Raw genomic sequence first — 24,650 nt, 5'->3', positions numbered from 1 at the left:
GGATTGATTTCCTGGATGGCAGAGGCCCACTGTCTGGCAAAGGGCACCTCCCTGAAATGCACACTGCCAGAGAAGCCCTGGCCATATACAGCATACACTGGGCAAATATTTCACCTGTAAACAGTGTATTTTGGTGCAGCCAGCAGTTCTATCACAAACCCAGAATCTTCCTTTCTATTATTTCTTTCTGTCATTCCTCCTTAGTTTCTTAAATTGCATAATTAACTATTCTCTTCCTCCTTAGAGAAAGGATACCATGGCAACAAGGCAGTGAACCTCCTTCATGGGGCTGAATGGCATACAGCAGGTTTTGAAAGAAATCAGTCTGCTTAGAAGAGCCTGTTGAGTTGCATTTGACAGAAGAGAAGAAAACAAGATTCAGATGAATCCCCTACCTTACTCCAACTGTCTGAATTTGAATAGAGGGTAGGTTATCTTAAAGGGAAGTTCCCTGAGCTGTCACAGATTTGACAGTGAGGAAGAGAGGTTCTTCCATAGATGTTTGACACACTAGAAGAGCTTGCCCCTCGCTCCAGAAATATGGCTGAGCTTCTAGTGACTTCATATTCCTCTTTTCAAGGAGAAGATACTAGGCCAGCTAGAAACTGCAAAGATTAACTCTCCAAGTATCCAGGCAGCTAGCTGGGGAAGGCATGTGTGAACACTGATGTCCCTTACAGCAAAGCTGGACTGGTTTCCATGCTGGGCAGCGTGACCAGGCCTCAGAAAGGAGGAGTACCAGTCCACGCTGGCAGGGTTGTCAGCAATGTACTGTCGTCTCACACACTGAGAAAACCAAACAGTACCGTTCTCTACCACAAGCTGCTTGTTGCATCAATGCAGAAGTGCCCACATCGGACAAAGATGATAGAACAAACTGAAAAATAAGATTGAGAAGAGATCTGCAGGTCCTTCTGAAATTCAGGGAAGAAGTGGGTGACTGGAGAGTCAGAAAGCAATGAGAATACATCTTTGTCTTATCCAGACTTAGAGTCAAGGCTGTGCCCTCTGTAAAAGCCACTTCTTAAGACCCTTGGTTTCTCAGCATTTGTGAACATTTTATGAAGTCTACCAATGCACCACCACTGCTTATACAGTGGGAAGTTTTATCTCCCTGTCTGCCCTGCAGGTAGTTCTGGTAGCTACCCCTACTTCTTCCTCCAACTGACATTTACATAGCACTCTCTGAGCTGGACAGAAGAGGCTGACACTATTCTCTGTGGTTCAGTGGCTGGATATGTACAGTATCATGCAATATTTGTCTTCCAAAACCCCAGCTCTGCATACGCTCCCTGAGCTCTCCGGCAGCTTTTCGCTGAAGTCACGTTTTCCACCCACCTTCTCTCCTGCCCTGATGGAGCACCTCCAAAGCCATGTACTAACTTAATGCTCAGTCTGAACTGTTTATTCTGCAGCACATCCCAGGCCTCTGGGGCAGTTGTCAGTGAAGTGGAAGAGCACAACTGCACAAAGCAAGCTCTCCCAACTTGTGCAAGGGCTCGGTCGCGCCTTCCTGGACATGCTGTACAGTGAAAGAAGTCTTAAAACTCTCTGTTGTTGTTTGTCTTGCAGGGAATTAATAGACACCAATAGCACTTAATGATTTCCTTACCCTTCAGATGAAACTATTAATTGAGGGCCTGGTTTTAGTCAGCCACTGGTGTTTACCCATTCTAATTGCTTTTCTTGGTGCCTGGGTGGAATGCTGTTTTCTGCTGGCTCACATTCCCCCTGAGCAGCAATTACTTTACTTGTCAGTAGCATGGCCACAGCTTTAGCACCCTTATTAGGGTCACATCCTCTCCCTTTGGGCTTCCCCATTGCTTTGGGACGTTTTTCTCTCCACTCCCTCCTAGCTTTTGATTCCCTACTCTCAAAGAAACCTTCTTCCATGATACAAGCACAGAAGCTGCTACTGACTGCAAAGCTTCATCCTGGTTCAACTCTGCCCTTTCTGGGGTTTTGCCCTCCATTTAAAAATACCACATGGACCTTTCTCCATTGTATAGGGGGTGAAACGCAAAACAGTCTTCTGACTTACAGATAACACACTGCCTCAGGTCTGTTTACCCCTTAATGAGTGCCATACCACCTTGGGGAGTTAGTCTAACTCAGTTACCATTCCCTTGGACAGGGATGGCACCTGGTAGCTTGGAAAAATAGACCCCAGCCTTCTCCCTAATAGTATATTATTCTGCAAAGAGGAATTATTTCCCTATCCCCAGCAACAAGGACTTTCTACCTAGAGCTGCAGCTTTATCTGCTGAATTGGTGATTTACTGTTTCTTATGTGAGCATCTCAGTGACAAGAGTCAGGCAGCCAATTTCGATCCCTTTGTGGGATTCAATTAAACCATTAATTAAGTGATGTCAGTGTCCTTTAACAGCTGACTGTATACACAAGCAACCAAGAAGAAGGGGACAGACCCTGCAGTGCTAATAAACTGTAGCAGCAGGGGTGGTTTACCACAGCCCAGCTGCAGCTGTTAGGGACATCTGCACAGCTTTTGCTGGCTTTCCCTCTGCTGCGGGAATACCTGGCTCAAGATATGCACAAAGTGGGTCGGTGAGTAGGTGTTTATAAGCCTAAAGCACCCCTCGGGAGCCTTTGAGAAGTAACAGTTCAAGTTAGGTTATGTTTTTGCACTCAGACTTCGGCAGATAATCACGGTGCTGCTTTCGTGCCTGGTGTCCCTGCCTGGCCCCTCTTCCCCTCACAGCTGCCCCTCCAACCTCAGCCCATGACCTCTCAGACCAAAAGGAGATCAAGGACCCTCAGATTGTTTTTATGCTTTTCCAATGCTCTCCTCTCCCCTCAAGAGGCATTAATGGGTACTCAACAGCAGTGGGAACTGCTCAGAGGTTTTACTAATGAACTGCCTAATAGCATCCAAGTTCCCTTGCTGATGGTGAAGCTGGGCTGCGAGGTCCTCTTGGGGAGGTACAGAGGGGAGCCAAGCCTCAATGCTATTCCCTTTTTTTGAAACCACTCATGCCTCCTCTGCTGTGCTCTCCAAGCTCCTCCTGTGCTCATGCCACTTGGCAGAGTCCTTTTTTTTCTCTGGAGTTCATAACTCTCTTCCTATGCCCACATCTGCTGAGAGTCAGAGGCTGTGCACTTGGACCCAAACCTCTCAGCAGCTACGGAGCCCTAACAGCCATTGCCTGGGATAGCTGCTCCTGGCAGCAGCTTCACAGCTTGTTTTTCTAAAGAAAGCAGGCAGAAGGGAGAAAGGTTGGGTGTGAGGGACTGAATGCTAAGCGAGGATGCAGGCAATGAAAAGGTGGGTTGGGAAAGAGAGAGAACACGGAGGGAAAAACACAGAAAGAGAAAATACAACATTAAAAAAAAAATCCAAACAAACAAACAAAAAAAAACCCAACAACAAAACCCACACACACCTCTTTCCTAAAGCTAAAATCTCCTAGCTGGTGGTCAAGAGTCAGCACTAATTAGGAAATGGATGCAGGGAAGGGCTCTTCAGAATCAGGCTAGATGCGCTCCCCTTTGCTGTTCTCCCAGCCAGACCTCCCCGTCAGAAGTACAGGGTGGCCTTGTTCAGGAGCCCTCCCTGCCAGCATGACCAGCTCTTTGGGGCTTTCACTTCACCATTTTAAGGAAGGCATGAAGACCATCCCAAAGCTGCATTTAGAAACTGCTTCAGGGCCTCTCCAAGCGGCAATGACAGTCATCAAAACCTTCCTTCCCCTTCTGAGCTGGCTTTGAAATTCCTCCTCTGTGCCTTGCCATTTAACAATTCATTTTGCAAAGCCAAACTCTAAGCCAGAGCGGCTGGGATTGATGTCCGCTATACCCCCTGGACACATCGCTAAAGACTCCAGTTTTTGGCCCTTTCTCCCTCTGCTTGCTCCTTTGTGCAGGAGCAGACCAGGCTTCCCACCACACACAGGACTCCAGGTAACACCTAAAACCTGGGGCCTCCGGCAGGAGAAAGATGCTAATTTCATCCCCCAGCCCCTTCAGCAAGTCCCAAGATGAGGTGGTGAAATAGGACTCTTTATCTCTTCGTGCACCAGCCTGCAGGCAAACAACTTGCTCTCCTAATTGCCAGCCATGGCTTTCACACAGCCCCTTGCCAAGACCTGGATGCTGCCTTTCATTTTGCTCCTGCCGAATCCACAGAAGTAAATTATCAATTTCCCCAGCTGCCAGGGTCAAACCGACCAAGGAATGCAAATGACTTGAGATGGGCCAGCCCTCTGGGCTTCTCTGTAATGCCAACAGCTGGGAAGCAGCCTGCTCCAGTGCTGGGAGATGCTCCAAAATTATCTGCCCTTGGACATGGTTGTAAAACCAGCCTTGTTTACTGAAATCCCTGCAAGAGAAGCAGTGCAGCCGGCTGGGGAGATCCCCTTCCTAGTGATCCTGCAGCCAAGAGCGGTAGCGCTGTCACCAAAGGGCCAGTGTAAAACTGGGACAAACCCCGCTGTGTCTCAAGCAGCCACACAGCAGAGCTGCTCTCCTCAGCCCTTATCAGAGCCAGCGGGTCAGCACTGACATCTCCTTCAAATCTGAGCTCCCTCTGGGGAAGAAGCTGGTGTGGGCTGAGCCATTGTCTGGGGGTTTAAGGGGTAGGAGGCAGGAGGAGGAGAGATTAACTCGGACTTTGCTGCCTGAAGGCAGACAGGCTGCACTGCACAATCGTGCTGTCGACACATTTGTCTGCCCTATGTTACAGGAGACCTTGTTTGGCTGCGAGCTGCCCCTTCTCCCTTACAAAGAGGGATTTTACTAGCATTAAGGACTCACTAGTCAGGTCTGAACCAGTGACCTACCTACACTGCTGCAGGTATTGGCACACCTAATCTGGACCTTACCCTGACCTCAGAACCAGCCCCCCAAAAATAGGACAGCAGCAATGAAAACCAGCCTTCACAGCTGGAGACAGGAGAGCGTGCGCTGGCGCTGCGACGGGGGTGATGCTGGTGTTTCAGGAGGGGTGTCCCACCTGCAGGAACAGAGGCGATGCTGCAGTGTCCTGCAGGATGCGGTTCAGCCTAGCGGCACGGGTCAGGGCTCCCCACCGGTTGCTGCAGGGGTGCCGGTGCCCCTTACCTCTCCAAACTCACCATTTGAACTGTTTCCCCCCTCCCCGCCAGAATCATTAGCTGGGCGCAGCAAGGCCGTTTCCATGCGTGCAGATGGCTGTTTCTCCTCGTTGCTGTGGTGACAGCGCTGGGAGCCAGCAGGCTGGAGGCGGGAGGGCGAGGACCATATCTCCCCAGCGCTCACCAAGGGCAGCGGTACATCTAATCCGGCATCGCTCCATTTTATGCCTTTGAGGAGCACCAAGGAGCTATCAAATGACCAGCAGCGAGCTGGCACTCAGAGGCATGCGGCGCTGCCCACTGCTCTGATTAACATCCTAAAATCATGTCGAACAGGGGACAGAGGACTCTGGCAGGGCTTCCCTGCCACTGGTCCCATGCATCCCCTGGCTCCAGCACCCCCAGGGCTGGGCTGTCCTCCAGCAGGGCTCAGGCCTGGGGTTGGATGTCAGCGCTGCCAGCGCATCCTCACCAGCTCCATCCAAGGTAACCAGAAGCTGCTTCCCAGTTCATCAGGTACTGGGATGGAGACAGTGTGCTGGGCCACTCAACTCTCTTGTACCGCTCTGCCTCCCTACCTGAGGCTGTCACAATACACTTGGATGGAGAAAGGATGCTGGCAGATGAGAGGACGAACCTGTGCAAGAGCAGCTTTCAGAGGGGGATGGTGCACCGCCAAGAGCAGGGGCTCAGGGAGCTCTTGGGGCAAAGCCAGGGGTGCTTTGGCCCACGCTTGGCATGTTGCAAAGCTACCAGGGGAGAAAGAAAGAGGAGCACAACCATGGCGAGTAGAAGTAACGTGTTCCTGGTTTTAAAAAAGCTGAATTCAAACTAGTTGTCACCCACAGCAAATAAACTCCTCCAAGGGCTCCAGTTCATGCCTGGACAAAGCAGAATGCAGAAAAAGCTGGGTGCTTTGTAGTGTTACCCACAACTTTCCACTGCCTTGTTGCAGTTTCTGGAGGATTTTTTTTCCACAGTGGCCAAATGTTGTGCTGCTCCTCCTCTAGCAAAGCTCCCCTGGGAGGCACCTCTCCCCATGGTCCTCCCTCTAGCTTGCCAAGGGCCCTGGGCACCCACCGAACATCTCCCTGCCACGCTCCTCCAAAACTGTCCTCAAATTTTCAGGTGCACTTGGCATCCTCACAAAAACGGCAACAGACAGCAATCACCCCACTAGCAAACTACAACAGCTAGAAGGTGCCCTAGGAAAGGATTTGACTTCTGGGAGGAAAGAAACAAGAGACACGGTAAAAAATTACTTCTCCACAAATGCAGCAAAGCCTGTGGGCTCATACTATGTCCTTCACTTCTTGTTAACCAAACAAGGGCCAACATGTTACTCAGATGCTGCAGCACAGCCCTAAGTGGCTGGGACTAGGGGCACTGTGCCCCTTTTCAGTTCTCCTCACATGCTAGTCACACATGAATTACTGGTTTCCAGATTGCTAGTCTAAAACCAGCATGGTATTTTTATGTCAAAACATCAGGAAAAGAATGTGCAATTCAGGGTTTTTCCCACATCAGTATGTTTCTGAGAACTCATTTCCTAACATAGTAAGTACAGCTCTTCCCCAAAAGAAACAAAGGCAAATCAGACCTTAGCCAGCAAAAGGCTCTAGCAGGGGATGCTGTTGCCTGATGAGCAGTCAGCCTGGTGGGCAGGTAGTGCCAGGCTGTTACTGCTACAATGACTGACTTTGCACAACTCAGCCCACATCCCCCGCAGCCCTGGAGCAAGGAAAAAAGAAAAAAAAAAAAAGCCCTTTCATTCCCTCCTCCTGAGGAGTATTTGGCCAGAAAAGCTATTACCACCATATAACAAGACAGGGAAGCACAAGGATTCAGGCACATCAACGACCTGGACTCTGAAACTCAGAAAGCAAGGCAAAAGCAAACCCACAAAATCCTGTCCCATTGCTTGCCCACAGGACCACCTACTTGCTCTGCAGCACGCACCTATCTGATAAAGGTTCACACAAGGACAAAAGCTGTCAAAGGGCCACACACCCCATTGCCATCCAGCCTTTACCATCTATCTGCCCACAGCCCTGAGAGATCCTGCAGGAAAAGCTGGCAGAAAAGCAGCAAGACAGAGGACACAAACAAGAAAGACAAAGAGACTTCTTAAAAGCATCAGAAATCTGATTCTTCTAGCTGGGTCTAAAGGACCACGGGAACCATAATAGACACCAGCACCTGAGCAAAAGGAAGGTCCTATAAGTACACCGAGAACATCAGGGAGCTAAATCAGGGCCAGCTGCTCAGTGCTGGAAGGTTAATTGAAAGGAGTTTTTAGTAGGGACACACCATTAATGGATACATAGGTTTGATTCTAATGAGATTTCTGTGGCTCGCTGTCTAATGCAGTTTATATAAGAAATATTGCAAGTGCCCTGCTTTTACCACTTTTTTTTTTAAAAAAAAAAGCAAAAGCAGCACAAGAAGTAACAAAAGATGGGATTCTGCTGCCAGTCAAACATGGTTTCCAAGTCAAGCATCTCCTTGTCAGTTAGTGCCCATCTGAAAGGCCATGGGCTCAGGAGCTTTCTGATATGCTCAAGGTCTCCAAAGGATAGCATCAGAGAACTGCACACATGAAAATGGAGGAAGAGTTCAGGGGAAAGTGGCTTTCATGCCCAAGATGCTGATGCTTAGAGGAACTAACACAAACAGGGATGCTGCTAGGTTGTTACAGAGCAACAGCAAATTACAAGAGGATCCTAGATTTTGGGAAAGTCCCGTCCGCATGTTCTCAGCCACAGTGTTCTGCAAAGCTGCATCACGGCTGGGAGCAGCCCGTAATGGAAAACCCAAGTGTCTTAGACCAACCTAAAAGCAGTGGACAGCTCTTCTCCCAAGCAAGGTGTGTTCAGCTTTCATCTCTTGATCACAGACCATCAGCAGAAAATGGCTACAAGGTTAGACATATGCTATAAATGGAATAAAGGCAGAGTCTCAATGCAAGTTGGGCTAGTAATAATATACAAAGGGGAAAACGTAACTGAAGGGCAAGAATTCCTCCCACAGCATTAGGTCATGTAGACAAGAATTTAAGAAATCTGCAGTAACTACAGAAATGCCTCAGGTAGGAACATCCTTGAGCACACTGGTAATGCAAGAGGAAGAGGCAGCAAACTCACATGCAATATGGCTGCATAGTCCAAGGCACACCTCTGCCATCTCTTCTTAGCAAAGGTATTCCCATCTGCACCATTAAGGTTTTTGGAAGAAAAAGACAATAAATCAGGCTCTTAAAGCAAATTCTGTTTATTCCATTTTTGTCTTGTGTTACTAACAAATCTTCATCCTAGCCTAGGAAAAATATCAGGTACAAAATATCTCCCCTTTCCTCCCACCCTCCCCACCATACACACATTTTTTGTTTCTTAAATGAAAGAATCAAAATTTCAAGCATGAGAGACTTTTCTTTCAATACATTTCTGTAATAAAATTAACTCTGTTGTAGATATAAAATGCAGCAGCTAAGACCAGAGAATCTGCTATGCTACTCCAAGGCAATTAGTACCCAGAATGATCAATCAGTTTGTCTGCAAACATAATAGGAAAATACTTAGCACTTATCCAGCATTTTTTATCCATGAATCTCAAAGTGGTTTACAAAAGCTGAAAATATGGTTTTGGCCTCATTTACAGAGAAGGAAACACCAGCTGGAACAGGAAGAGATTTGCCCCCAGACACAGAACAATTTAATAGCAGAGCTAAGAACAGATCTCTGGTCTCTTAGCCCCAAGTCCAACAATACGTGCCATGCGCTCTGCTTCACACAGGACAGCCTGAATTTGGCAAAAGCCCTGACTGCAGAAATGCTGAAGTGGTTTATATTTTTGCTACCAAAAAAGTCTAAATGGAGATCTGACAGCTATTTTACTACGCACTGACCTCCCAAGGCTGTGATGCCAAGGAGTAAACCCAGTCTTGGATGGAGCTGCTGAGAGCTTTGGAAAAGAAAAAAAACGTCTCATACTGGAAGTGTGAACAAATGTGAGAGTGGTGCAGAAGGAGGTAAATCCATGATCTACCATGTGCAAATGATTCTCCACTTGGAGCTTTAATTGAATGTTTGAGGAACAGATCACAGGATAAAAACCTAAAACCTTGACAAATAGTGTTATTAGATGGAGAGGAACCTGGAGCTAAAGCACGCATGGCCTGACACCTCCTCTGTTAGCAGTCTTCTGACCTGAAGTCACTCCTGACAGACCTGAGAAACCAACAGTGCAAACACCAGGAAAAGAGCGGTGAAATACAATGTCTTACCCTAGAAATATGTTTAGCAAGGCCAGAAGTACCATGAGACAGAGAGTAAAGGCTGATTCAAGGACCCCAGGGCACACTTCATTATGAGGTCCACTATTCATGCTATAAGCAGGCACCAACAACCCACACAGTTATTTTCCTATGCATTACCATGCAAAATGAATGCATGACTTCAACACTGTTCTTCACAGGCATGTGGCCACAACACATCACCCACAGCTCATTTTGGTCCAAACAAGACACCCACAGGGTCCTTTAAAGCAGAGGGTCTCCCATATATGAGCACCAATTTTCCTAATGCCCCCTCTGTACCTCCTATAGGAATGGGACAACAGCAGGCTCCAGCTCCCGACAGAGCACCTCACAATGCTGGGACGGTTGCACTGCCTGGCAGCACACAGTCATAAACCAACCTGTGTGTAGAAAAACCCAAATGTTGGCCTACAACCAAAACCTCCATTTTTAAGAGAGAAGGGCAGGCCAGCATCCTCACCAGCCCACGGTGGCAGGTAATATTACACACAGGAGCTTATTTTATCAGCAGCATAAACACCACAGTGGTCCAGTCAGCATCGACACACCAGCCAGCTGTGCTTTGAAGCCTGGGAACAGCAAATCAGGTTCTCACAGAGAACAGTGTATCAAACATGGATAGGTAAGCAACCTAAGTCAACAAGCTCGTCTCCTAACTGCAAACCTGCAGCAATGCACATTAATCCAGGTCTCCTCCCTCCTTTCTAGGCAAACCCGAATGCTACTAACTCCCCACACTCATATTCCCAACACACAGGAGGGTGCCAGCAGCTGGGTCTCCCTTCCCCTCAGCAGCAGAACCTGCAGATGGCCATGAGGATTCACCCCCATGCTGCAGAAAAGTCCTTCTGACATGAGCAATGAGCTGCTGTTGCTCCCCACACCCTTCCTAGCCACCCGTCTTCCTTCTGTGCCCACCTCCTCATGCAGTAGAGACACAATCAGCTGCCTTGGCTTTCTGGTATTAACACACCACCTTTCACTTAGGAGCTTTTACAGATACTAAGGCACAAAGATTAAGTGACTTGCATAAAAGTCAGGAACACGCCTCATGTCTCTCAATTGCAGTGATTTCTCACACCTTTTTTTCCTGGCCTCTTGCATATTAAAATCACGTGAGTAGGTTGTGTGGATGAGAACAGGATTTCATTTCCCTAGTAATACTGAAGATACAAACACAGGTAGCTGTATTTCTAAGCCCTCCCCATGGCTCCTATCCATTCACACTACGACAGGCTGCTTGTCTCAACAAGGTAGGAGAGCACCACTGCAGAAGGAAGCACTCCACAAATGTGTTGCAAACCTCCATCTTTGCCATCCTAAGACCTACAACAGGAGAGAAAACAGACATGCCTCTGGGAAACCAGGAAAGGAACCTCAGCTACATTTTGTTCAACAGGAGTAGGGAACAGCAGTGCTTAATGCAGCAGGACCTCTGCAGTACAAACAGGGTCAGAAGAAACATTCACATGCCTTAACTTGAGTGGATCGGCTTTTCACAGCTGAGGGCCCTGCAAGATGCCGGCCGATAGGAGCTCCCAGGTCAGGTTTCTTGACATGAGTGACGGTTTGGTTTCCTAGAAGGCGCGAGTGTCTGGCTTTGGTGCATCTGTGGCAGAGGCCCAGACCCAAGGAGAACAGCTGCCCCAGCTACATGTCGTACTACGTGCAGCTGTGCCTCATGTGGAAGTTAACCACGTACTCTGCGTTAGTGCGCTGCACTGAGATGGCAAAGGGCTCGAAGGGGTGGAAGGTGAATGCAACCAGGCGCCGCACTGTGTGATTGATGGGTCGCCCCAGGAGTCCCGCCTGGATCTCAAACTTCAGGAGGCCAGAATCACGAGCGTAAAATCTGAAAGGAAGAGAAAGTCAATTATGGCTGTTCCCAACTATTGACTTTGCCATCTGGGCTCTTCACACACAGCAACAAGTGCCTTGTTCAATCTCTGGTGCCCCCTCAGGGGCAGGACGTTCTCAGCTGGGTGTCTGGCTCTTGGCTATACAGGAAAGTCCCTCCCGGAACAGCTAGTTTTCCGCTGTCTAGAAAAGCTTGACTTCATTTTAGTATCATCAATGAGAGAACTCTGTCTGTCATCTTGGCAGATGTAGCTGACTTCACAAGAGGGAATAAGTTTGGTCCAGACCCCACATGTGCTGGCTCTCCATCCTCTCTTAATGCAAGCTGCTCCCCTTGATCCCTAAGGCAGTGTTACGGGTTTGTGTGGTGTGGGGTTTTTTGATAGCAGGGGAGGGTCTGCAGGGGTGGCTCCTGTGAGAAGCTGCTCGAAGCTCCCCCGTCTCCAAGCCGGACCCCCCTCTGGCCCAGGCCAACCCCATCAGTGACAGTGGTAGTGCCTGTGGGAGAACAGATTTAAGAAGGGGAACCTGCAGTGAGTAGTGGGATTGGAATGTGAGAGGAGCCCCTGTGCAGATACCGTGGTCAGTGAGGAAGGAGGGGGAGGAGGGGTGCCTGAGGAGGTTGGTACCCCTGCAGCCTGTGGTGAGACGGCAGGCTGTCCCCCCCAGCCCATGGAGGTGAGCGGGGCAGCAGAGGCCCCCCGAAGATGGCCACAACACCATGGCAAAGCCCGCGCTGGAGCAGTGTGTGGCTGAAGATCAGCCCGCGGAAAAGATCCACACCAGGGAAGTTTGTGAGGAACTGCAGCCCGCGGAAAGGACTCACATTGGAGAAGCTCGTGAAGGACTGTCTCCCGTGGGAGGGACCCCACACTGGAGCAGGGGACGAGTGAGGGGTCCTCCCCCTGAGGAGGAAGGAGCGGCAGAGACAACGTGTGATGAACTGACCACAACCCCCATCCCCTGTTCACCGGGGGGAGGAGGTGGAGAGAACCGGGAGTAGAGTTGAGCCAGGAAGGAGGGAGGGGTGGGGGGAAGGTGTTCCAAGGCTTGGTTTTACTTCCTAATATCCCTGGTTTGTTTTGATTTGTAGTAAATTAAATTGATTTTGTTTCTTCCCCAAGTTGAGCCTGTCTTTTGCCCGTGACCATAAGCGGTGAGTGATCCCTCCCTGTCCTTATCTCGACCCACAAGCCTGCCTCTATATTTTTCTCCTCATCCCACCATGGCCAGGGCAGGGGGAGTGAGCGAACAGCTGCATGGTGCTTTGTTACCAGCTGGGCTTAAACCACGACAGGCAGATAATACTGTACAGAACTGAGCTCTCTTCCCTTAGCAATGGTCTTCACTTCAAGTGTAAGGCCACCCCTTCCCTCTCCTGGTGCTGCCAGTTATGCATTATGCTGCTGCTCTTGTGCCTCGCTACATCCCCATTCAGTCGAGGAAGGTGAACAGCTTGATCTAATACTGCTCAAAGGTGCCAGGTTGTCCTTTACAGTTCAAGCAAGGCTTTGCAGTTCCTTTCAGACTTCCATCAAAAAAGCATTAACAAGATAAGCTGGGCAGGAAGTACCTGGTGGATTGCATTCAACAATCAAAGCAAGGGCAAAAGTTAAGGAAAACTTTCTGTCCTTCTGCTGTCACCCACAAACCTGCCTGTGGGTGAAGCTCATTTGTGTCTCCAAACAGGTGAGCTCTGGAACACAGCTTCAGCACAAAGCAAACATTGCCAAGGGGATGAGGCAAACAGCGCTGAAGAGACAGGCTAGTCCAGGAAGCTCTTTGCTTCTTGTACCTTCTCTGCATGCTCTGTGAAACTGACATAAGCCCAGCTAACACCACTGTTCTGTGCTGCTGTGGGAACAGGGGACTCTCTGCAATGACCCCATCCTCCCCAAGACTTTGGTGGAGGTTTCTGGGATGTGGTGGTGGAGGTTTCTGGATGAGGTACCTTCGCAAAGCAGCTAGGCTCTAACTCAAGTCCTCACACTGAAGTTATCTCAGTTCGTTAGACCATTTTCTCTGCTCTTTCAGTTTCAGTCACAGAATTGCCATTTTGCCTCCCAGCTGTTTCCTTTTCCACCATCACTTAGTACATGTGGGTATTTTGCATTTTCCTCTGGTTTTGACTCAGAGAATGCTTTTAATCTCAGAGCACATTTCCCCCCTGCCAGCAATACAATGCACTCAGCTCTCAGCCTGGAAGAACAGGTGATGACAGATACAGGCAATGCTGTTTCAGGAGCAGACATACTCCACGTTTTAACAACACAGCCGATTGAGAACCTCATGTTCTTCCTGGAGGGCCACTCTCCTCTCCCTTCCTCTGAATCAAAGTGCCAGCCGGCCCTGCCTGAAAATTGCACACAAGAACTAGCAAGAGAGTCACAATCTTGGTATTTGGCTTTTCAAAAAGCCCTTTCCCTCCTACACAAGGCTGGGTATGCAGAGGGTCATTCTTTAAATAAAGCACAATCCCCCGTCTGCTCCTCTCTCTCCCCAATTCACAATAATTTACTACTCAAGATGAAGCTCCCTGTAATCTCAAAGATGTGCTCAGTTTGGTATTTTTAAATGTATTTTTAAAAGTGCTCTGCAATCAGAGGCCATTTCCATGGGCTCTCACTCTGGGGATAAATTAGGCACTGCAATATAAAATTGTATGTCAACAGAAACAGCAAGACCAGCCTTTTCAAACTGTATGAAAATGGAAGATTTATCTGCAGACCAATTTTTTGGTTAAATGGCTCCTTATTAGCCATCTAGATGGATTTTAGAGACCCCCTACTATAGGTAAGGCTGTGTTAGAGCCTCTTCCTCACAAGTGCCATCATTTCAGCCAGTGAGTATCTCTTCTAGCCTCCTGAAAAGATACTGAAAGACAGCAGTGATGGGGAACCTGAAGTCCTTCCTGCCTGAGAGCAAATAACCACTGGTCTCTCAAGCAGCTAGTCGAGAGTTGAACCTTCCGAGACAGAGAAAGGTACTAAGGGTTAAAAGGACAAAGTGCACAGAGGCACTGAAACCGACGTGCAAAAGGCATGGAGGCCTTCCTATCTCGCACACTGTGCCAGGAAACTGCACACAGATTATAACACCCTTAGCTGCTGAAGGGTTTTGCCAATTATAGGACTTACATTACAAACCCTGTGGCCCCTCATTTCCAAGCCCTCTAACCACAGCAGGCAGCAGCATTATTTTATTAATCCCTTTGTTTTGCATGTGAGAAACACAGCAGCACTATTTCAGCTACTGAATGGTTAAGGTTAGCACCTCATCTTCTGCTTACTTTCCAAAAAACAGGAGCCCCACTGCTCCAAGGCCCTATTCAAGTCCTAATTGACTCTGCACAGCTTTGAGCTTTAAAAGCTCTGGCTCTGAAATGCCGGTTTGCTCAAGGGAGGGAGGGAAGGTGGCACTTCGCTTTGTTTACTACAAAGACGTAACCGCAGCAAATGACTGCGGTTTTGCTCCCTTTTGTCTGCAAGAGCCATACGCAGGTTGGTGCTGGCAGACAACTGCTGCCCTGCAAGCTTTCCCAACGTCAAGCATGACAAGGGAGAAAGGGCAGGCTTTTCTCTGCAGATAACACGGGAAGTGGAGATCAAACCAAATCGTACAGGCAGAAAAATCAATTAAATATACATAATTTGGGAATTGAGAGCATGGGAAAAATCAGAGGTTCCCTGCCACCTGAGTCAGGGCCAGGGGAGACATGAAACCACTTTTTGAGAATGCATTGATGAAAATAAAATTGGGAAACTGGCCAGAATGGTCTCCCTAGGCTGCCTGAGCCCCCAACATGTGTGCAGTCACTAAACAAAGCACTTAGGCATTGAAGGCTCTTTGTTTTCAGAGCATAGGTTTGCTTTTGCAGTACTGTAAGTGGAAAGACTACTCTGCCTGGAGAACTCAGCCTCTTTGAGCCTTTCAGGCCGGAGATGTTGGATTTTTAACCACTGCTACTTGCAGCCATGGCTGCAGCCAACAAAAAGAAATGAATAGTCTTGGTGTTTCTACAAGAAGCACTGCAAACCTCCTTATTCCCAAGCTCAGACTTCTTCCTTCTGCCAGCTTCGAAGACTCAGACAGAAGAGGCACAGAATGGCCCTTACACTTGGCTGAAACTCCTACTTACAGAAACAAATTTCCTACAGATCACAGAAAGAAGAGGGGGTATGAAGAGGAGTACAGCTCTCAGGGTGAGAACTGTAAACAAGGAAAGTCTGAAAATAGATAAATCAATACCACAAGCATTCTGAATAACACCTAACTCAGCTGCTATTTTATTCACAGGACAAACCAAATCATGCTTGCCAGCTAAACCCACGTGCTCAAAAGGGATCCTTCCAGCACAATAAACCAGGCATCCAGAACCATATCACTCTACAGCCCAAACACAATGGCAGGACTGCAAGAAGAGGAGGAGGAACAAGAGCATTCATATAGAAAAGGCTCAGGCTTCATTACCCAAACGTTCCCCAGGGCACCTCAGCAAAAAGACCTGAAGAGCCCTCACACACACACAAGATAAAACAGTTATCACAAGGGGAGAGGCCAAGCTTTGTGGGACTGCTGAAAAAAACCCCTCTGGTGAAAAGGCTACTCCCTTTCTGCACATTTGATGCTACATGGCAGAGGTGATTTAGAATTACTCTCACACCGCTCTCCTCACATACAGCTTCTTGGCCCGTTCCATACCTTATAGGGTGATCACCGCAGGTCTTGGGCCGCTCCATGACTGACACCCACTTGTCATCATAGCTGAAAAGGGAGAGGTCGAGGTATGGGCTGCCACTGTATGACTGGGCACTGATCGGGAGCTGGCCCAGCAGCCTCCGCACAGCCTCCGTATGACCTCCATACTTGGCATTCACGATAGTGTCTTTGAACCTGTAGCAAAACAAGAAACAGGTTTTACTCACAAAGGCCACAGGTGAACAGCACAGCTTAAATAAACTAAGGAGGAAAACTGATAGAGAAAGAAAAACAGCAGCAGTGCAAGAATTAAAACAGCTCATTTCCAAAGATGTATCACAGTGATTCAAGCATCAACCAGTTCTGGTGACCTTTTTATCCTCTCTCATCATTACTGTTTCTGCTCTGAAAGTCCAAACTGACAGAAGGACAAGACTGTGCCTACCTACAAGGTCTGGCCCCAGCTGCTCTGCAGTACAGGAAATGAACAGGATCAGAAACAGGGAGAAATGGATTAGCAGCTTATCAGTCAATCCAAGTTTTACCATGAAGCCTGGAAACAGCATAAGCAAAAGCCAGAGGGTTTCACAGTAACAGTTGAGCCCTTAATGTTGACTTGAGAATCCCCCTCTCCCTAGCTGCTACGTTTTAAATACGTAAAGGGAGAAACCTTAGATGAGGAAGAACCTTAATAAGAAGCCTAAAGCTCTTGAGAAACTACAGTGAGCTGAAAGTTCTTCCTGGTGGAGAGATTAACACAGGCTGGATTTCTCTTTCCAAGTAAAATTTGAGCTTTCCATGTGCAAGAACAGTCAGATTAGTTGCATGGATGTCATAGATCAAGGAGGGTAAAACATTGCCACTTGACCAGAAACACTCAGCCAAAAGCCAACATGCTGTGGATTATGCTCTATTATACTTTGCTATGGAAATTAAACACTCCTGTTACTGGCCCTTGTAGCCAAGGGGATGAAAAGATTTTCCTCTCTACTTTAACACAAGGCAGGAGGTGTTCTTCGGGTGTCTGCAGTGAGCCCCCTCATTCTCTCTCCCACTAAGCATTATGGATTTCCTGACAGGCAGCTCTAGAAAGTTACAGACACAGTCAACTTCCTCCTTCTTATGTGACGTCAGTCTAAAAATCAACAGAAGCTTCATGCCCATAAGTGACTGCCAAGTACTTTGGGTGATGTGAAACAAGTCACTGGAAGACGAAAACACCCTGAGTCACATAAAAATATATTCCAAGAGAAACAACACACTCTGCCTCATTAAAACCACATTTGACTGTTAAAGCACATTCTAGAAACCCAGGTTATTTTGATACTTTGCTCAGCTTTCACAGTAGTTCTAGGCAGGTAAGTTTCCCTTCTCCTAAGACGAGAACCACAAGCTTGTGACTGAAGTTGGAGAAAAAGCTACAGAACACAGTTTGGAACACATTAAATCAGAGTGTGCATAGAGAACAAAACTTGGCAAAATACGTCCAATTAGATGATGCTAGCATCTTGACAAATCTTATCTTCAGGGACCTAAACTATTGGGCAGTAACCCTTTAATAACCTCCAGAAGAGTTACAGCTAGAAGAGAGCCGAAACATCTTTCCCTCAAAATTCCTCTTCCTTCTTCTAAGCACTGGATTGCCACTGCTTTGTTCTTTCCTGTAACAAGACAGATGCTGTGGAATATAAAATCAGATGCATGAGGCTGCAAGATGAACCATATACAAGCCAGACCCTTGCATCACCCAGCGACTAAAGGAACTGGTTTTCTCAGGGTTGCCATCGTCATTTGATACTAGCCTTCAGCTGATGGGGGCGAGCATGTGTCTATATGGTATAAAGCATGCTCCGAATGGCTCACCGGCGCTGGATCTGCCTGGCAAAGTTGTTGCTGGAAGCTGAGCAGGGGAACTGGACCGCCTCACTGTGCAGGGTGGCATTCCTGAAGAGGTCACAGAAGTTCTCAAACAGCTCCAGCAGCTCATCGGATGTATTCTCAAATACAGCAATGACCTCTGTGGTCACCATGTTGTACACGACGAAGAACGAAGGCTGCAGAGAGAGGCAGAGGCAGCAGTTACCCAGGAGAGCACAGGTGGGGAAGCTGTCCCTTCCTTCTCCCCACATGACACCGCAGACCCTACCCAAATTTCTCTGCGGCACAGGAGAATCCCACATCCTCACACTAATCCATTCTGCTATTCAAATGCCTCAACAGGTACCAAATTATCCTCCTCTTAACTGTGATTATTTACAAAGAAAACTTAACAGGCTTCCAATTTTTCAACGTAAGCTGGATGTCAATATTTCTGTTTTCTCTTCATCTCTGCCTTCCACCAAACCCAAAGTGCGTTCTAAAGTGTCAAATTTAATTTTCATTCCTGCTGACAAAATGATTTTAAATCCAGTGCTAGCTGGCCACAAATTATTTTTTCCTTTGCAAAGTGACATTATTTTCTTCCCCTTCTTAACATTTCCATCACACAGAGATGAGCCTTTTTAGTGTACTGTGCACTACACCAGTGCCCACAAAGAGTTGTGCCCTCCAGGTACCCTGCTGGTACAGAAATGAAAACCTGAAAGACATTGACTTCTTTTTAATGCCAACATTCTCGTGCAAGAAGGCCCAGATATCGCGCTGTAGATTGGCAATGGCAGTGTTTTGTGGCATGAACAAGCAAGAAATTGGGAAAAAGGTGACATTGTGTCAGCACAGCTACATCAAAGGGAGATAATGTTCCCATCCCACTGGGAAAGGGCAGATTTAATCCTTGGTCGTCAAAGGTAGCTTTCGTTAGAGACACGAGCGCTAACACCCCGGCACCCCAAAGTAAGAACTTGCCCCTGCTTCAAAGGTAACTAATTCCCATGGTATATGCACATATCTGGTTAAGTCTTCTGTCAATAAAGGCAATTTCTAAATGCTTCACCTTCCGCTCCCAAACAATGCTCAGGGATGACGGTAGGCACTCTGCCCACCCCACCCACCTGCAAATATCAAAAGGTTTGTTTGTTTTACAGCCCCAAAATAAATTGTGATAATACAATCCAGCCCCCACACATCAAAATGGAGCACGCTAGATGAGGTTACTCACTAGACTACTGCCTAGGGAAAGGGAAGCCCTTCTGAAACACAAGGTTGGAGCAGAGAGAAGATAAGAGGAGACAGCAGAAGGAAAAACTATTTACATCATTAAAGACTGCAGGGAGTATCCTCCAACCTTAAATAAAAAAGTTCCTTTGCCAGGTTAACACACAGACATATCTCCAGGATGACCCTGATCAGAGAAATTACCCTTGCTGCTTTTTAGCTGCATGAGTAAAACAGGGAAACATCATCACAGCATGGGTAGCAGAAGTCAAGCATCACAGAAATCGTTCAGCAAAGCTGTCAAGTCTATCAACACAAGCCTAGAACAACAACAACAAACCACAAGCTACGTATACACAGCACGCAATTAAAAATCTTGAAGGATTCAGTGCAGACCCTCACAATGTACAAGCAACTGACAAGCATGAACAGCGACTTCCTCAATCTTCTTGGCAGAGAAGCCAGAGGAAAGAGAGGAGCCTGAAACTGGATGAAACCTCACATTCCTCTCTGATAGATGAAAGAAAAATCAGAGCTTTAGGTATTTTGTGAGCCAAGTTTTCCTCAGGCAGCCCCAACACAAAGCCTACATTCAGGCAGGTCTGCGGAGACTACTCCACATCTGGAATTATCTCCCGAAAGAACTCAGAAATTAGATGCTTTTCCTCCAGCATAAAACACACTGCCCGAGGAATGCTACAAACAAACCACAACCTGAATCTCAAAGTAACCCTCAGGTGAAGAGAGTCAAGAGCGTGATGCAGCAAACCAGGCACAAAAGCCTCGGTAACCACAGCAGAGAGCAGAACCAAGCCTACCACAAACATTCACATCAGGGTCAGGAGCACCATTCTAGATACCAGTAATGAGCAGAACGCTGCAGGCCACTTCACAAAGCTTTAATATCTTTGAGACAGCTGGTCAGTTTTACATGAATGGGTAAAATTGATTAGATTAAGCCCTACCTATTCCCTCCCAAAGCAACTTCCCCAAACAAACCAGGGTCATCTTCCAGGAAGAATTAGACTAAGGCAACACACAAAGAACTGCTATCTATTTCTTCTAGGACCTAAGTCCTAGATCTAGCAAAGATAGGGAGGAAGAGAAGGGTATGAAACAAAACCAAACACCTAGGGAACAATCGCCTGATTGCCTGCATGCAGCACTGGAGATTTACTACAAATTCTTGCTAAATACTTTCAACAGAATAAAAAACAACTGGATTAAAGGAATAAAACAGGTTAAAAAAACCATCCTTCTCAGTTTCACAGAGCTCAAAACCTGACCACCACTCTAACAGTACCGAAAAGAGATGATCAACCTGCAGGATGGTGAAACATCTGGAGGGATCCAGCACTGACTGAGCTACATTTGCTCTAATTTGACTTCTTCAGTACTAAACTGAAAGGAGAAGCAGTTGGCACATTAGCCAGATCTAAGAGCTGCTACTCCAATTTGGAGACATCATAAATACTATCTCTCACTGAAGCTTGAAAGAGTAAGTAGGCAGAACAGAAAAGGTAATTCTACTGAGGAAAAATGAAGACTATTTTATGTGAAAAACATGCTTGAATATACGTGAGAAAAGGGAGAGACTACCTCTATCAGTGTACTATAGGAAATATTGGCTAAAAAAAAATAATCAGCTGGGGATTTGGAAGGGAAAGAGGGTTGTACAGCATCTATGAGCATGGGGAACAATCCCTGAAGAAAGGGGATTCGATAACCACGTAAGATCTTTTCTCTCTCATTTTTAGTTGAGAAGGAAGCGATGAAATTATGAGAGCAAAAGATACGAAAGGTATTCAATATCAGAGGTGTCAAACGTTTACACAAGAATGAAGTACCGGTGATTCTAAACAACATTCACAGGCTCAGCTAAGAAACGCAGCTCACAGCACTGTACCTGCTTGAGCACTTGCCCCAAAGCAACGAGCAGCCTGAGGAGGCACGCAGTACCTGGGAAGGATCTGTCACCCGCAGCGTGACCACGTCTTCGCTAGTGTATTTGATAAACAGATGGTTTTCATCCAAAAGTTGCATCTTCCACATGCGGAGCTGCCTCAACTGATCAAAGTACTGGAAGAACCTTCTTTTTGCTATAGCGCTTCCGTCCTGCTCGGCCCTTCTCCACAGGTACACCAGCAGCCTGTGCTTCAAAGAGTTTATGAAGGGCTCTTTGTACGGGTTGGCCATCCCTGTCTGAGTGTCCCGCTGCACCTCGGGATACACCGCAGACAGAGTCAGGAGATCGTCCTCGTAGCAGAAGCGGCCGATAGTCCGTACATCGATGAAGGTACCCTCGGGTGTTACTTGAAAGACATGAATAGTCTGTTGCTGCACAGAGAGAATAGCCAAGATGTTCTTATAGAGGTACAGCCCCTGGTTGTGAGACAGGATGACTTTGTCGCATTTGAAAGTCCGTGTGTCACAGAGTCTCCCCGTGTGGAGGTCTATGATATGCAAGGAATAATCCTCCAAGGGGGACCGGGGATTAGGGGTCACCGACTCGCTGTTGCGGTAAACCTCAAAGAAGGGAGGGTGAGGCTCCTCAGGTAGGTATGCAGCAGAGCCGACGATCACGTACCGACAGTCGTCGGTGAACAAGCTGCACTCACGGTTCAAGTGCTCCCCGTTGGAGGCCACGTTGGTGATATGAAGCAGGACAAAGAAGCGCTCAAAGAGCCGGCCCCGGATGTTGACAGATCTTTGGTCGTTACCGTTAGCCAGGATCTCTCCCTCGTAGCCTTGCAGGAGGTCTTCCGCCGCCTGGCAGCCTTGATACTCGTAGATCTCCAGAGAGGTCTGGTCAGAGGAGAAGGCGATGAAGTAGCGGCCATCGGGGGAGAACTTGCGCAAGAAGCAGGGCGGCTTCTCCACATTGACCACAGTGAAGTTGGGGAAGACATTCTGGTGGAAGACGCGGACTTGGTGCCAGTGGGTGCCAGCTTTGCCCGAGCTGATCCGGCGGCGCTCCAGGCGGTGGATGACATTCTGGTTCTGGATGCGACGGGGCCTGATTGTGGGGGCATCATGGTCCATGGTAAGAGCTCTACTTCATCTTCACCCTGCCAGGGAGAGAGCACATAGATGCCGTGGGACCACAGAGACAGGGGGACAATTCAGGGTACTGAGGGACCTGCTTGCAGGGGTGGGGTGGGGGAAAGTCCCAACGAACCTAGGGAGCAGGGGGGTCAGCTGAAAAGTGCAGACGTGCCTTTGGAAAGGGGGGAGATGACACAGGAGGACACTGGGGAGAGAGGTGAAAAGGCTAGGAGAGAGACCTCAGTGGGAGGTACCAGGGAAAACAGGGGAACCCAGAGGGAACTCCAGTGCAGCAGGAGGCGATGGGATCTGCAGGCCTGTCTGCTGCTGAGGGAGACACAGGGACACCGGGAGGGGACAGAGAGAGCCAGGGAGGGGGGCAGGCAGCGGTGAGCACCAAGGGAATGGAGGGAGCCCCCGGGCACCAGAAAGGGAGTGAGGGGAGCCAGGGGTAATCCGTAGACCTGCCTGCTGACAGAAAGGAGCAGGACGCCAGTTTGGAAAGAATGGAGGGAGCTGTGGCCGGGGGGGGGGGGGGGGGGGGGGGGGGGGGGGGGGCAGGGCACACGAGGGGTCACCGGGAGGCCTACAGGCCTGCCTGCCGAGGGGGGCCGCAGGGACCCCGGGGTACCCGGGGGTTGCAGGGGAACACTGAGCTCCAGGGGAAGCTGCCGGGCCCTCCTGCGCAGGGGAGCGGGGCCCCCAGCTGCTCTCCCGCCAGCCCGGAGGATGAGGGGACACGGGGAAACCGGGGGCCCCGGTAGCCTCCCAGCCGGGCAAGGACACGGCAGGGCCGGGCACGGGGCGGGAAGAGGCCGCGGCTGCGCTCACCGCTCGGGCCGGGCGCTGGGTCCCGCTGCCGCCGCTCACTCTATGGCCGCCGCCATCTTTCCGCCACCGCACGACGACGCGCCGCGACGGCGGCGGCAGCGGCGGCGGCGGCGGGAGGGTGTCACACGCACCCCACCCCCACCCCCCGACATCCGCTTCCGGCCACTGGGCCAGCGAGGCGGGCCGAGCTGGGCCAGACTGTCAGCAGAGCGGGGGAGCCCGCGCCCCCTGGTGGAGGGAGGCAGCGCTGCGGGGCGCGCCCGGGCACTCCCCGCCCCCCCTGAAACCCGGCACCCAGCCGGCACCCCCGCTCCCATCGTGCACCCCCTCAAACCCCGCACTCCCTCCTCCCCCCCGGCACCCCCTGAAACCCCGCACCCGCTCTACACCCATCCCGGGTCCACCCACCACCCATCCTCCGTCCCGGACACCCCCTGCACCCTCTCCCAGCACGCCCTGCACCCGCCCTTCCCCCCTCTCCCCGCACCCCGGGCACCCCCGAACCCTTTCGCCCCCTTCACCCATCCTGCACCCCATCCCAGCACTCCCTGCACCCACCCTGCACCCCGGCCACCCCGGCCCAGCACCCCCTGCACCCCCACCCCCGCCACCCCCAAGCCCCCCGCACCATCCGGCACCCCCGTCCCCGCACCCCGACCCCCCACCCCTCCCCATGCCTTGAGCATCCCGGACCCCCCCCCATCCCCAGGCCCCCCCTGCACCCCGAGCCCCCACACGGGGACACCGCAGCGGACATCACCCCTTGCTGCCAGCCAGCGTACCGGGGTGCACACCGACACCGCAGCCCCGGCCCCAGCGGCAGAGATTGGGGTCACCCCCGGGCACCCCTTAGGGCTTTCCAGGGGGCTTGAAAGCTTTTTTCTCGCCGTGGCTTTTAGCAGCATCCCACATCCCGCCTCGTGCATTAGCGGCCGAGGCAGCGAGGGCAGCTCCGAGGGGTACTTGTCCTTCAAAGGGAAGGAAGGAGAAATGTCAGGGGGCCCTTGAGATCCATTTGCTGGCCTCTCGATGAGGTCAAGCCACCGCGCTGGCGCTTGGAGCCACGTCACCGGTGGGCATGGGAGCCAGGACTAGGGGGCAGGCGGCAGGATGCTCCAAGCGGGGTGCTGGAGAGCCCGCCGGGGCGCACCCCCTTCCCAGGGGGTGGGTGGCCCCAAAGGGATGCGGCACCCGAAGGGATGCGGCAGCGGTACCCTGACGGCAGCGGTACCCAAGACGGCGTCACGCCGGCATGGAGGGAGGATGCTCCTGCTGCGCCAAAGCTCTCGCTGTTGAAATTGCCAGGGATCCTCCATGTGATTTGGGGGATGCTTTAGGGTCCCATCGACAGTGGGGTGGAGCGGGACCCCACCACCCCAGGGGGTGGGACCTGGGTGGCTCCAGCTGCTTTCCCGTGGGGCTGGGGGAAGGCAACCTGCCTGGCAGGGGACCCTGGGGGGCCGGGGGACCCTCAGGGGAACCCCGCTGCCACCCTACCTGCCTGCCCCATTCCCCTCTCCCAGCAGTTTCATGCCCAGCAGCCGTATCCCATGTCCCTTCCTGCTCTCCCACTGCCTCCCAGCTGCAGAAGGCACGATGACAAGACTAAAATGAATGGCCCCAGCGTCTCTCTTTGTCTCTCTGCCTCCTGCCTAATTAATTGAGATCCACCTTAATAGGATCAAACTAAATACCATAGAGCATCCAACCACACAGCAGCTGGCAGAAAAACAACCGCCCG

At 49.9% G+C, this 24,650-nt stretch overlaps 1 protein-coding gene across 2 annotated transcripts; it reads right to left on the bottom strand.

Annotated features, from left to right (window-relative positions):
* Nucleotides 1-8,421: 8,421 nt before the first annotated feature.
* DET1 (DET1 partner of COP1 E3 ubiquitin ligase) lies at nt 8,422-23,047 on the bottom strand. Of its 2 annotated transcripts, XM_049812354.1 has the most exons (5): nt 22,910-23,047; nt 20,993-22,101; nt 17,804-17,994; nt 15,944-16,135; nt 8,422-11,237 (listed from the first exon to the last, which is right to left on the bottom strand). In XM_049812354.1, exons 2-5 carry the CDS (start codon nt 22,073-22,075, stop codon nt 11,048-11,050), a joined length of 1,656 nt encoding a protein of 551 aa, XP_049668311.1. In that variant the 5' UTR covers nt 22,076-22,101; nt 22,910-23,047; the 3' UTR covers nt 8,422-11,047. The 2 variants fall into 2 exon arrangements, with proteins under 2 accessions (XP_049668311.1, XP_049668312.1); XM_049812355.1 differs by lacking the exon at nt 17,804-17,994 and having other exon boundaries at nt 20,940-22,101.
* Nucleotides 23,048-24,650: the final 1,603 nt, after the last annotated feature.

The sequence above is a fragment of the Accipiter gentilis genome, chromosome 10 (genome assembly GCF_929443795.1).
Source record: "Accipiter gentilis chromosome 10, bAccGen1.1, whole genome shotgun sequence".
Taxonomy (NCBI): domain Eukaryota; kingdom Metazoa; phylum Chordata; class Aves; order Accipitriformes; family Accipitridae; genus Astur; species Astur gentilis.
Note: the sequence above shows the minus strand (reverse complement) of the source record. Positions and strands in the feature narration are given on the sequence as shown.